We start from the raw sequence: 14,626 nt of genomic DNA on the forward strand, positions 1-14,626 counted from the left end.
ACTGCATGTACAAATGGATAAATGAATGGGGGAGAGAATGAATGAATGCCGAATCACCTGTGAGGCCTCATAGACTCTTGACTCTTTCCCTCAGCGCTCATAACGTAAGGGGAAATGTGTTGGGGAGGCGGCTCTGATCGTCATTCTTTATCGCTGCAGCTGGTCAAACCTACCACTTGACCATCAGCAAGTGGTCTTGTCACATGAGCACAATCTGGAATGCCCCTCACATGTTAAAGTGACACATGAATCAGATGCATGGTGCAGCCCATCAATCCACTACTTTTATCTATATGGCATGGTCACCTATCTTGATGTATGCCCAACTAAAACAACTCAATCTAGGACACGGAAACGCCCTCCTTAGCTCAGCGTTATCCACCTGCATGGTTTTAGGCAGATCCTCAGGGCAAGACTGCCACTCCCACAGCTGCATGACAGACTCTTGAACTGGTTTGGACTGTTTTGTACAGCAGCATGTTGCTATGAATGAAACCCTGTGTTGTCTCACGTATTTTTCATTGATTGAGTTGAAGATCTTGCTCTTTCGTAGTTGATGTCAGGATAAAAACCTGTAAGGAAAATGCTAACAATAGCATAAGCTCTCTTTGATAACACAAAGGCCAAAGAGCCAAATTGAGGGTGGTTCTCTCTTAATGAGTGAACATGAGCAAATGGGGAGTTTTTTATTCTTTTTAACTGTCCGAGGTGAGCAAATCTTTGGTTGATACAGAGGTCATATTTAGTTTTGCTGTTATTACTTTTGTTATGAGCAAGGATCATTGAATTTTTATTGCTTCTGCATGTTTTTATAGCTTGCTAATTTTTATGGTTCCAAGGTGGGTGGGAGGAAGTGTCACTTATAAAAACAGTGGGCTGCATTTACTGTTCATGCTAGTTTATAGCACACTTAGTTGCTGGTTTATACACTATCAAAGTAACCTGAATCTGCAGGCTGTAGTTAGTGGGGCAGATAGATTGGGTTGCGAGTTGCTTTTTGTCCTCACTGACAAACAGCCTGTAAGTTACAGTAAAGTTGAATCAGTTATCTGAAACTTTTGTAACAGCAACTAAATGTGCCATCTATGACAGTAGGGTTTATTGCCTCTCTCGTTACAAGTTTTAGCTAGGCGTACCTAATAGACTACTGTCTGAATGTGTTTTGGGCTGCTTGTATAAAGATAAAGCTGAGCAGAAGCCAGCTAAATGAGCAGAAACCAGCTATTGATTTGGAGAGCACAGGTGAGGGTACAGAGCACATTATGCAAAACAGATTCACTCAGTCTGAGCGATTTGTTGAATTTCTGCATTCAAAATCTTAATAGTTTATTCATGTTAATGTGCTGCATAATGCAGTATGTTCAGCTCTGCTGAGATAATTCTGGAACTATTCAGTTTCCTTTTTTTCTTAATTAGATTAGATAGAGGTAATCGTAAAAGATCGTAAAAGAACCCAGAGGGCTCTCTAGGGTTTACTGTTGTTTGCCTACTCTGCAGCTCTGACAGATTCAGCAGCAGGTTAATTGCTTTGGATTCTAATAGATGTGCTTCTATCTCTGTTTCCCTCAAGACGCTTGTCATATGAATAAAGCTTCTTTCTGCTCATTTGTTGCCTAGTTTCACGGCTGTTTTTGAGCGCACTGACCGTCTAGCCACTGTGTTTAGTTGTCTTTAACTTTTGTAGGAAATGAAGCCCTCCACTAGTGCCCTCATCAAAGCTCTTTACATTTTCTAAAAGACTTATTTCACTTATTCGCAACTAGTGACTTCTGATTATCTCGCAGTCTTAATTAAATTGTGGTTTAAATGTGCAGCAGGGGACTTTAAGCAAAAAGCAGGAAGCAGCTGGACTTGTCAGCTCTTCTTCTTTGTCGAGAAGGTCACTTGTGAAGGGCTTTAAGAAGGAGCGGCATTGATTTGGCCTCTCTGTATGACGTAATGTATTCGAGTACACTGTAGAGTGAAGGTCAGAAATTCCCCCAATTAACTGGCCCCCTATAGTGCAGCCTGGACTGGCTCTTGACCGAATGATCACTTGCTTGCCGACTAATGAATCCTCCAGTTAGTAAATAAGCAGCACTGGAAAACATATCCACTGTTTTCCACAAATTGTTTTCCAGCTGTACGAGACAAAAGCTGATCTGCATGTAAATCAGGTAAATCAAAATAAGAACAAATATTTGATACATTTAGAAAAATTGCACAATTAATGAAAGGTAGCAATTATTTGATCCAATCATCCAAATCGTTTTGTTTCAATAAACACCTAAAGATTGAACATGAGATGAAACTGCTAAGAAGGATGTGTTTTGCAGTGCACCTGGTTTGCTTTTTTTAGTGTTCAGCCAATCGTCCGCAAGGTTGACTGTATGACTAGCTAGTGGGGCTCACTGTAAGCATCTTGTGTCCTTCAGATGGAAGAGGGTGAGGGTTCAGTCGGCCCAGAATATGACCCTGTTAAAGCCCAGCGGAGCCCAGGGGAGGACAATTGGCACCTGCTAGCTGCTTATCCTCCCCCTGCTGCCCCCGGCCCAGACTCATGCTCCCTTAGGTAGTACCGTACATGTACTTCACTTCCATCTGCCCCCCTCCTTGTACAATCACTGCCTGGGCATCGTCTTCACCCGAAGACCAACCAACCCTGTGCACCCTTTCATAGCTGCACTCAGTTGCACAACCTGCAGCCCTTGATCATTAACCCATAACTGTTTGTCACAGCTGCTCCCACACAGCCTTTTAACTCGTTACTCAAATAAGATTCCTGTTTGTCTTTGTGTCTGTCCCACGTTGTATATGAGTGACCCCATGCTTTCCCAGCCAGTCACAATTAACTTCATCTTTCCCTTACCTGTCAGTGAATAACACCATCCTTCCCTGCCCAGATGTGACTGACCCTGTCCTCCCCTTACCCAACCATGATTTTTTTTTACTCATCCTTTTCCCAACCCGGTCTCAATTCACCCCTCACTGGTTTCTGATCAGGTATGGGTTCAGAGTTTAGACACAGAGAGAATGCTGTTGGCATGCTGACTTTGTCTTTGCCATGTTTTCATCTCATACGCAGTGATATATCTTTGCTTGCTTGTAAGGGTTCACCTTTAATTCCTTTTCAATTATGACTTTAAATATCTTTTTTCCCATTAGTTCCATAATTTAATAGTTTTTGTTTCTGTGAGTTATTTTTGTGAGTGCTAGAAACCAAGATTATTCTATCACGCAGGTCGACATGCACTTTCTTGTTTCTCTTTAAAGCAGCAAATTGCTGTGCTCAGTAACAGGACAGAAAGCAAGAACTTAGTTGAAAGCTGTAATTAATATTGTGGTAAGTCAGCCAGAGGATGACGTCAACCATACAGCTGTCACTGAGGCCTTGGCTATTTTAATGGCAAAGCCTTCAGCTCTAGCATTCATTTTTCAAAAGGTTTACATGAGAATTATTAATCTTACAGTCTGGTCGTGTTTTAATCTCTGAATTATGTGACTGCCTCTTTTTTTTTAGAGGTTAAAAAATAAATAATAAAACCCAAGAGTTGGTTGAAAACACTGCAGTGCTGAATTTGGCTCTTTGTATTTACAGGCTCTGTGATGACTCATTGGTTCTCCACAGGTTGATGCAGGGGTTCATTTGTTTGATCAGTATTGTTAGTTAATCTAAAGACAGACTCATATGGTGCTGTCTACTTAGAAAGGATATTTCTCCAACAGATAATCAGTAGAATAAGGTGCGTAATGTTCATAGCTACAGCTGTGGTTGTGCTTCTTTTCCTGTTTTCAACAGCCCCAGCTTTTCTTTTCTTTTTTTCAATAGAGAAAATGCTGTACAATAGAACCTGAGTCTAAAAACCAGACATTTATAGTATAACCTTGGAGCACCTGACAGTGCCAGAGTAATTCATATTCACTGTGACCTGTCTTTGTTTTGCTGTCTCCAGCGAGGAAGCAGAAGTTTGGATTCACGCCTAGCATGTCTCCAGTTTCAGCTGCAGAAAAGCACAACATCCATAAGTGAAAGCACACTGGAATCCACGGGTCACTTACCCAGACACAAATGACTGTCAGCATTACCACATTAGAGGGGACATCGTGAAATGATCGAGTTTAGAAACCGTTTTGTACAAAAGACGACTTTGGCGATATCTCAACTTTCTGATTCTGTACTATGACACAGTATCGAACTGTACCTGTGTGTTACTGAATCTTCAAAACAATCAAAACCTTTTTCCTCAATACTATTAGCATAGTAGATTTATGAATTATGTTCATGTAATACACAGTAATAAATGGGACCTACACTTGAGAGGTGGTAGTAGGGAACACAATGCCAGCTGAATAAGTGTAACTCTACACCACTGTCACTTTCCTCGTTGTCTCTACTGAATCACCTACTGTCAGGTGCTTCCTTAGGTCAGCAGACAGGTTTCTCATTTAATTTAGCTTTATCTACGAGTGCACTACTGGCTCACTAAGCAATCTAGTTTTTAAAAAAGTTTGTTTGTTTGTTTTGTTTTTTTTTAAATAATCCCAAAACATGTAGTCTTGTGAAAAAAGACTTAATAGAGAGCCAGTCTGAGCATAAGGAAGTAGAGAAAAATGGGCTTATGGTTAGTTTATGTTAAATGTTTATGTTGATGTTAAGTGATCCATCACAGATGCGACAGCCTAGCAGAAAGACCTGCGTTGAGTTTTCGAGGCTCTGGAACAAAAAGTCATCTTTCCTTGAAGGTTTGTTTTGTAGTCGTAGTCTAATGCCACAGCTTCTGCTCTGTGAACAAAAATCCTCTGCTGAGGTGCACAAGGAGGAAAAGAATAGCTTTGGGTGGTCTTCATTTGCTGCAGATGCTACGCAGCCTATCTTGTGTAATGCCCAGCTACTATCAGGAACCTAGAATAGAACCACTGCAGGAACTTTATGTATTTAGCAATTGATATTTGGTTTTGGCACAAGGCCAAAGACACTTGATCTGGTTTAATGTTGCCCAAAAATTATACAGCAGATCATTTTTAAGTTTAACTAGTAATATATGTTTTTTCTCATAGGATTTTGTTTGGTTTTTAAGTATTTATTTACCACATTTCAATCCCTGATGTAGCATGTTTTGAATGTTTTCCCTTGTACATCACTGTTGCTGTGACAGCATGCAAAACATCATCCTCCAGTCACTCTTTTCATACCAGTCATCCTGAATTGTTTTGATCTTTCTTTGTTTTCTTCTCTTTCTCCACTCAAATCTTGTTTTTTTTTTTCTCCTGAATTTTCTGTGATTTCATTCTGTGCCACCTTTTCATTTTTGTTTTATTCACTTTCTCTCCCTCTGTTTCTGCGCTTCTTCCACTTTTTGCCTTCCCTCCAGTCTCTACCAGCCTCCCAGGTGCAGAACCTCAGCTGCATGGAATCCCTGTGCTGCTACCAACAGGGGCAGAGCGGCTGTACCCGCCTGGCCCGCCTCCTGGAGCAAATGACTGGACGCTGCAAGGCCAGCGCAAACAATTGCCACACATCCAGCCGCAACAACAGGTGGGGAAGACTACGACATCGAGAAAGCGTGATTTTGAATGACGAACCCTCGGCACCTCTTGGTGTCAGAAATCTGGGCTTCAGTCCCGACCGTTGTAGCCCATAATGTGACTGCAGGTCAACTGTAACTCTTGTTCAGATTTATAGTGATTTGAACTTAGTGGTGGGGAAGCTGGGCTCCAGGTGTTCCTAGAGGCTGGTTTTAGGCTGAATCTTAGCAGGACTTTGGGACAGCAGCCAAAAGAAGGAGTTAGAGGCTGAACATATGTGGATCAAGCCATCATGGACTGCACTACTATGAGTTTCTCATTTCCATCAAAGTCCGTGTTGGGAGTCTGGAGTCTGAACATTCTGATTAACCAGACAGAAGGGTGTGCTTAATGTCATATCCACAGAAATGCATCAGTACTCCATAGAACCAAAACCACAGGGCGATTCTGATGGCTGTGCTGTCTTACAAAGCATGCAGGTGTGAATGTTTGGCAGACTAACAGGGAGACTCTGGGTTACAGTATTATTTATTAATACACGATATACCGGTGTCCAGCGGGTCTGTCTTGTGTAACCCACACTTAAGGGTTTGTCTGTCCGTATGTTAACCCACGTGTCTGTGTCCTAACAACATGCTATGATCTGTTTGTCTTGTCTGTCACCCTTTCCAAAATATTCTCCAAAAATCACATGGCAGTGAGTCTGATTAATAACCAAGGAATAACTAAGGTTTCAAGGAATTTTGCAATGCGCTTTAACAGATAACCCAAGCACTGCATTAAAGTCGGTTTGTTAGCCTCGTATTCACTAACAGGCCCTATTTTTTATTGGAAAGCTACTTCACATGAGATGAGACCAGACAATGGTTAACTTGTCCAAATAATAATGTGGATTTAGATATTTCTGGGACTGATGAGCTGTCAAAAACATTTAAGTGGGAAGCCGAAGCAATGAGATTGAACAGTAACTGCAATGCGAGGTCTTTGCTGCAGAGAGAAAATGAAATATTCCAGTTTACAGCAGAAAATGAGCATTTGATTATGCAGATTTCTTCAAAGCTGCAAGTCCACTTTGTGACAAAAGGATGATAAAACAGAAACAGTTTGATTATCTCTTTGTTTGTTTGTTTGTTTGGGGGGAGGGGGGGGTGCAGCTTTAACAACTTCAGTTTATCGGTCTGCCCAATCTGCAGTTTCACTTCTGTTGTGTCTTTTCACCCGAACCCCGGCGACTCTGTGGGGTCATCGATTTATCGACTGATCAGCCGTCTCTGCTGAGCAGTCATTATTTGTTTAAACAGCTTGGGACCCTCAGTATTGATCGCACTGAGTTAGATGGTGTGAGCATGTGTATTTGTTTGTTTCTAACTGTTTGTGTGTGTGTGTAAAGGTCATGACAGCATGCAGGGCAAATAAGGGATTCGGGGGTCTCCCCGTAGCCCGCATGGGGACTAATAAATGACAACGTCTTATGTGAAGAAGTTGTTTTTAATCTTTTGGAACATTCTCATAGTAGAGACATTGTTCCTGGCTGCAGTTACATTTTTCAATCAATAACCTCTGGTTTGGCATCAGATGATCACGTTAGACTTGCTTCAGCTGGTGAGATGATAAATTGGGTCCCATGCTTTAATATTTATGCCCTTCATTATTCCCTCAGCTGTGGGGGGGGGGTTTATCTACCATGAAATGTTTTAGCAGATCTGATGTCAGCGTCATTTTGCTGAAGCCCCTTTGCTTCAGGGAGAAACTGCCACTAAATGCATGATTCAATTTAGATGAATTTCTTCCTGTGGGAATGATTGATTTTTGTTTTCTGACCTTGGCACAAACCAATCACTCGTATTCTTCCAAGTAAGGACATGGCTGCCAGTTTGTTCTCGCCAAAGAATAAATAATGAACATCTAGAAAATGCTTTGCCTAGCTGTGCTTCATACTGTAAATACAAAAAAACAAAGTGGAGTAACAAACTCGTAGCTGATTCTGCAAGTTTATTTTCCTCCCTCCCCTAGGCGTTCCTCTTCTCGCTCTTCTTCACCTTTTGGGTGTGATGGCAAAAAGCAGGAAACTGCAAAGAACGCCTAAACAGGTAGTGAGAGCCAGCTAATATTTGGCCTTAATGCTAGGATACTGCCATAGAGGAAATGGAATATATCCACCCATTCCTATATTCTATGCTTAATGACTGGAAGGGACATATAGCAAGCATATGTAGTACTTATATAATACATGACACATTTATCTCATATTTATTGGAAGCCCAGTTACAGTTGGCTGCTGTACTTGGCCTGTTGCTGGCCAAGGTTAAATATTTTAGTGACAAAGCAGAATTTTTTTTGTTTTTTGATTTGTGGATTTGGATTTTTTTCTGGAAGTTTTAGGGGGAAACTGCAGGTTTTATAACAAAAAGACCTCCTAAAGAGAGCAAGACTGCTTAGGACACCAGAGGGGCTGCTGGGATGTGTAGTCTCAGTCTCAGTTTTGAGGTGGGTTTTTTCTTCTTCTCCCTGCTACTTCCTCCAATCGTTTTCTATCGGATCCTGAAGCCTTATTATGCTTCTGAGAAGAGGCCATGATTGAAGGCGTGCTCGTTTTTAATCCCATGGTGTTCCAGTTGGGTGGAGTTATCGTCCCTACAGGTTTAAATTACAGGAACAAAAACATGAATGCCCAGAGTGTGTCTTGTTGCATGGGGGCTGCTGTTGCCTTTGGTATTTTGTAAACAATATAATCATGTATGTATCTATCTGTGCCTACACACACACACACAGTTTTTCTGTCCTCACTGTGTGCGTCTTTGTCCTTCCGTGTCTGAAATCTGCATAATGTTGTTCGACCTTCCAGATTAATTATTCATGTACTGTTACCGTCCCCTGTGAGCCGTCTTGTCAGAAATCTGCTTGTTCTTTTCCTCTTCTTGGGTTCACGCTGCCACCGTCTTATAACCCCCCAAAAAAACAGTTTTAGGTGTTAACATAGTTCATGGTAACCCAGGGAGCAACGATGGTTTTTAGTACTGAGATGCTTCACTATAACCCCCCACCCCCACCCCCCGCCTGTGAGTAGACAGCTGAGCATGTGACAGCATGTGAGAGCGCCCCCAGTCAAACCATTTGAGTCATGAGTCTATTTAAAGTGCCCCTGTAGTTTCTTTTCTTCTGTTTAGCAGGTATTAAAACAGTTGTCTTCATGTTGGTGTTAGACTAAAGGTTGAGAGATATACTTTGAGTAGACCTACTGACATCTTTTGGGGGGTGTTAGGTGAGAGATGCAGCAACTCTGAAGTTGGACAACATAAAACAATTGATTTTTGTAAAAGCTGTCCACACGTTTCAGACGTCACTCGTTCCATCATGTGAGGTTCAGATGTGGTAGCCAGGCTTGGAGGTGCTGTTTGACGTCAGTGGATGCTGAGCTGTGGTCTCTCTGTTACTCGCTCGAGCTTTGAGGCGGAAGCTCTGATCGTGAACTCTGGTTCAGCTTTGATGTGAGTCAGCACATTGGAGGCTGGTGTGTTGTGACTTTTAAAGGCGTTTCAAACAGTGTTTGCTGTGTTCATGTTTTTCTGGTCCCACATAAACCAAATGGATGAGACTGTATGGATTTGTTTGTTAGATATTTCCAAAGGAGTCTCAGCTCACCAAGCTAATAATAGGGAATTGGCTGTAACTCAGTCATGTCATATAACGTTATGCACTGTATGTGTTTGTGTTCAGTACTAAAGAATAGCAAGTCAACCCTGCTGTTGTATATTTAATAGGCAGGATATCAGATGCTGATGGTTATTTTGAAGCTGATAAATGATGAAAGAATGTTTCTGATGCTTGTTCATCTTAATTTTATTTCTCTTTATGATTCTACTCATGAGTTGAGTAGCTCAAGTCTCTCCCCAGCTCCTCAAAGGGAAAACACAGGTGGAGAAAACAGCTAAACCTGTCTTAAACACATTTCTGGAGGCAATTGTTAGAAGAAGCACATCTACTGTATGAACCTGTATGAAGAACCCTAGTTGTAATGTTGAGTGTCAGGCTTTGCATTTTATTCTGGTATCTAATTCAATTCCAGCCAGGATCGTACCATCTTTAAAACTGACTGATGATGCGTGTCCACATGGGTGTTATTCTTTGTGAGTGATCACCCCAATTCCCAGCACTGGAATCTCGATGGGAGAGCCACGATATGATGATTGGCAAATACTCCAATAAGGGTGCAAACACTGACGTGTACCTGATTGGCCGTTTGCTCCCACCACAAACATCCTAAAGTAAATATCGCTCTAAATGGCACAAGTAATGGGTGACATCACCTTGTTTTTCATGAGCCCCGCCTCTTCATAGTGTAAAAAGCTACAGCCACAAAAAGATTAATGAAAACGTCCCATTATTAGGGACCCCAACAGGTCAGAAACACCAGCAACTAGAAAAACACTGCAAAGCACACAGAATGCAAACGAAGTGGAAAAAAATACAATGGAAGTAGGAAAGAAAATCTCAAAAAACACAGAAGTGTTTTGGGGAACAGCTGTGGAAGTGACAGAAACCAACACATGCGACGCACCGAGACACGCTTAAAAGAAGCAGAGGATTCCTATGAGGGACAAAATAGATGCTGTAGATGCATGTTTGTCTCCCAACAACACTTCTGTTTTGCTTTGTTAGGGTGTGTGGGGTTTGTTTTCTTGCAATGTGTTTGACCTCTCGGAGCCACCGTACAGCTTTGGTAAACAGTTGTGCCTTCTTTGGTTCAGTCACTGAGTGCAGGACTTCTAAATTGTGGGCCGTTGCTGATAAAGATTAGTGCGAGTTACTGAGGAGAGACTTGTGATACTCACTAACACCATCACACCATTACTAACTTCACTCATCACTCACTCAGAGAAGACTCTGCTTCTTCCAGCCTGGTTGTGTAGATTGTAATCACCAACCTGTGGACAGCAGTGTAAGCTAGTGATAGCTCAGCCCCACTCTTACACCCACACACAGAAACCCACTTAGGCCAGCCTCCTAACCGTCACTCACCCTGCTGCCTGTTTTCAGGTCTTGGAGCGACACGGAGAACATGTACTCCAACGATCGCAGCATCCTGACGCTGTCGCCCATCGAGGCCACCCACTGCTGACTCCCGGGGCCGCTGACTGTAGCACAGGGGGCCGAGGGGAGAGCCACCGCTCCATTATGAGTCATAATCACACCCCCCGCAATCTCAGCCACCATTTTCGAAACAATTTCATTTTAAACTCTGTTAATTCCCAGCAGGATGCAGCACTTCTACAAATGGGATAAGGATCCAAAGAACTCGTTTGAGTCTATGCTGAGAGGAATGTCAGATGGGAGCGAAAACTTTGAAGGAAATGGAACATGTGGTGCGAGCCATCTGTGCAGCTACGTTTACGCTTGAACATCCGGTCTGTATCTGAGCTGTAAAATGCCTGGATTCCTGCTGCTACTGCTAGCAGCGGATCTGCAAGTCCATCAAACTGGAAAACACCCTCCATAAAATCAGTTTTTAGTCACGTGAACTCCTCTGGAGCCCTTTCATTGTCAAAACAGCGATTTCTGACTGAGTACACTTTTTGCTGCGAGTGTCAAAGTGAGCATCCAGAGGATTTGTCAAGTCGACAGCAAGCCAGGATCATATACGTAGCAAAACATCCTGTTGCTTCCATAAACTGCTACAAAAACTCTTCATTCACACCTCCCACCACAGCCCTGCAGCATCCAGAACATGAAGCCTCATCTCTACCGCGGTACCAAAGACCAAAAAGGATTCCGACTGGAGTTTAAAAGGAAAAGTGTTTATTTTTTGTGCCTGATTGTACAGAAGCTTATATTGTTAAAAGAGACTTGTTATTGTTCATGCTGCTTTTGTCGTCTGTTCTGGCCTCTTTGTCCCCCCCCCACCCCCACCCCTCCCAGTGCGCCACTGTGAAAGAGGCCCAATGTTTTAAAAAGCCATACGTTTTTGAAGAGGTCAGATTATTGGAGGTACTGCAGATGGACGCTTGTGGGAGCTTGTTGTTAAATTTGTTCTCCTCGAATGCCTTTTGTCACCCAGCCCGGCGACCAGAAGCATCTCAGCATTAAAGCCCACGAGGTCTGGCAGAGTCATCCATGTCAGCTGCCTAAAAATACGTCCGATTTGACACCATTATTTTATTTATGCTTTTTCCGGTGAGGCTGTAACGGTGAGATGCTTTTCCAAACCGTGGCTGATGCACGTCGACCCAAGACAGCAGAATGTGTTAAAGTTCAGAGGGGAAAGGAAAAGCAGAGCATTTGCACAAATCACATATCAAAATTATTTTGTTGGGTTTCTTTCTTTCTTTCTTTCTTTTTTTTTCCATTGGGAAAAGTCATTGTCACCATTCACATCTGAAACCATTTGAATCATCAATTTTTTTGCTGTTACATTGTTATTTTATTACCCCCCCCCATGTGTGTTTGTCTCCACCTGCTGTTGGAGGTGTGTGTGTGTGTGTGTGTGTGTGTTTTGTTTTTTCTCTGTTCGTTGAAGGAGGTACGGTCCATCATAGCTGTTTGTACGTATTTGAATGATCTCAGCGACCACCCGGCGCTACCACTTTTACTCATATCGGCGTATGTGCAAGCGGGATGTTGGTGTGATATTAAATACAAAAAGGATGTTTCACTAAGGTCACTACTACACTGTTGCTCCACATTTTACACAGTTTACGAGTTGACCTCATATCTGCTAATAAAATATCTACCTTGATGCACCGCTGGGCTCACAGTGGATGAAGGAAACTATAACTTAATGCAGTTTTATAGAAGTATTCAATAGATTACAAAGTTTCTGTGAACACAGTTGTGTTATTCCACCGTGTGTGCGTGTTGTGTTAAACTTGATCTTGATTTAACAGAAAGTCTTAGTCATGATCTCTGAGCGTGGAGCTGGAAAGACCAGGATGTAACCAGCAGAGCAAGTTGCATTATGGGAGCTGTAGGAACCACTTTAAGCCAGGATATCCATGCCTCTGCAGTGTTTTACTGGGACTCCTTCTCTGGCTGCTTTTTGAACTCAATGTGGATGTTTGATTCACCATCATCCCTTTAATACCTTTTTAAAAAAGGGACTAAAATACGCAGATTTTTTTTAGTTTCCTTTTTTTAAAACTAGAAGATGGCTTTAAAAACACTTGGCGCCTCGCACAGCGGCATCTTTTCCCTGACCCTCCACGTCTTTCCAGCTCCACGACCCTCCTCCTGTAGCACGCATTCAGTTGATCTCATGTCAAAACATTCCCTCTGTGTGAGATCTTGTAAGAGCTGGTGCACATCACAACTTGAAACATTGTTTGCTACACACACTAGCACATGACTGATGTTTTAAAATAGACGTGAAAACGTCCTTTAATGCTGGGGAAACAGCCCGCATCACAGCGAGCTGAGGTAGCCGCGTGGGTGACGTTACGACATTCGTTTTTGTTCAGGTTGAACCCGTACACTCGTGTGAAGCAATAATCATCATTGTCACGATATGAGTCTGCTAAAAGGTCAGGTGATGTCATCACTGACCCCACCTCCCGACACCACATCGCCCCAGATAACAGAGCAGCCACTGAGCTCGGTGTTTGGGGGCATCAGCACTGCACACTGCAGAGTTTCTGCATGATATTTTGGAGCAGATGGCAGGAGGAGGAAACGCGAGTCCTTCCTGACCGAAGGCAAGTGACACAAAGCCCAAAACACCTGCAGTGTCAGTGCAGTTCTGATGCCCCCTTGTGCTCAATGTGGACACCAGTAGTGTCCAAAATAATGGTGTCACATGTTGGAGGTGGTGGTTACGTGGCTCCAAAACAGCCTCCCTTTTCAAAGTAGCAGAGTTGATTACATAACAGTCTCTGTTAGACTGAAACAAAAGTAATAACAGCTCGAAATTTATTCTCCACACTCCACCACAGCCGTGACGGCTGGAAATGTTTTTAATTAATGTAATCCACTACCAAGTGGCACCAAAGTGATCTTTTCACGGCTGTTTTCTGTGCCCCGGGTTCCAAACAGCCGTGAAAAGAGCTTGTGTGAAAACACGGACCAGATCCTATAAAGCGCTGCAGCACTGACGTCATCCGGGGGCCTTGTATCTGAGTTCAGATACAAGGCCTGGAGGGGTTTTGTAGAAGCAGATGATTACTCAGTCACATAATTCAGTCGTGACTTAATATTTCATCACGCCTCAAGCCCCCGTGATCTTCACGTCCAAATGAGAACAAATGCCGTCAGGAATACTGGTCATGTCACACTGGCCACTGAGGCATGAGCATGAGTGGAAATTGGTACTAAAGATCAAACCACTTGTTTAAGTAGAAAAGTAAGATCAGAGCTGGAGGCTGATGACTTCAGTGCCAAGGTGCTCTTTCAAAATAAAAGTTTGCAGACTTGCATGAAGTTTCAAAACCCCTGACGGTAAATAGAGGGAGTTCAGCTGCCAGTGTCGTGCAGCCTGTCACTCGGAGCCCATCAGAAAGATGCGGGGATGCATGTCAGCGCTCAGTTTGACTTCATGTTTGCTCCCTCCTCATCAGTAAGTCGTGCTGCACCTGAGCATTACTACATAATTTCTTCTGTTATCTGATGCTGTTTGTCTGTCCTCTACTGTCTGTAAACCTGTCTTATAGCTGAAGATGCTGTTCTATTTACGAAATAAAAACATTTTTAAAGAAACAGGTCTGTGGCCTCCACTCATTTAAAAACAGTCATGGGAAGTTGGACCCTCACCAAAGGCAAGTGGAGCAGCTTACCACTGATAACGCTCCATGGAGTTAGTGATGGAGAGACGGCACAATTAAGACGTGCAGCACATAGCTGAGAGGAATGAACACAGACTCCACCCACATGAAGATCCATGAACATGCTGGGATACTGTCCATTTTTATTGCTTTCATCAATAATGTGAAGTGCTGCAGTCGTAAAAAGAAATTACCTCAGTGTGAGAATTTTCAGGCAGAAAACCAGAGTTTAGTGCAACCTTTCAGTTAGTGTTCATATCCTCATGTCACATCCTAGTAAGCCACACTCTACGCCCTACTATTGTGTTGGTCCCCCTTTTGTTCTCAAAATATCCCGAACCCGATAAGGCATAGGTGTCAAACTCTGGCCCGCG

At 42.8% G+C, this 14,626-nt stretch overlaps 1 protein-coding gene across 4 annotated transcripts in view; it reads left to right on the top strand.

Moving 5' to 3' along the window:
* atp11b (ATPase phospholipid transporting 11B) overlaps positions 1-14,187 on the top strand; it is a 49,040-nt gene extending 34,853 nt beyond the window's left edge. The window contains exons 30-32 of one of the 4 annotated variants that reach the window (XM_087830574.1): positions 188-190; positions 5,352-5,515; positions 10,543-14,187. In XM_087830574.1, the coding sequence (XP_087686700.1) occupies positions 188-190; positions 5,352-5,515; positions 10,543-10,624 (249 nt within the window). In that variant the 3' untranslated portion in view covers positions 10,625-14,187. Of the gene's footprint in view, positions 1-187; positions 191-5,351; positions 6,642-10,542 lie in introns of those variants that run through there. The other 3 variants (XM_087830573.1, XM_087830571.1, XM_087830572.1) reach the window with 3 other exon arrangements.
* The last annotated feature ends 439 nt before the right edge of the window (positions 14,188-14,626 follow it).

The sequence above is a fragment of the Neolamprologus brichardi genome, chromosome 17 (assembly GCF_056152115.1).
Source record: "Neolamprologus brichardi isolate AB-2024 chromosome 17, ASM5615211v1, whole genome shotgun sequence".
Lineage (NCBI taxonomy): Eukaryota > Metazoa > Chordata > Actinopteri > Cichliformes > Cichlidae > Neolamprologus > Neolamprologus brichardi.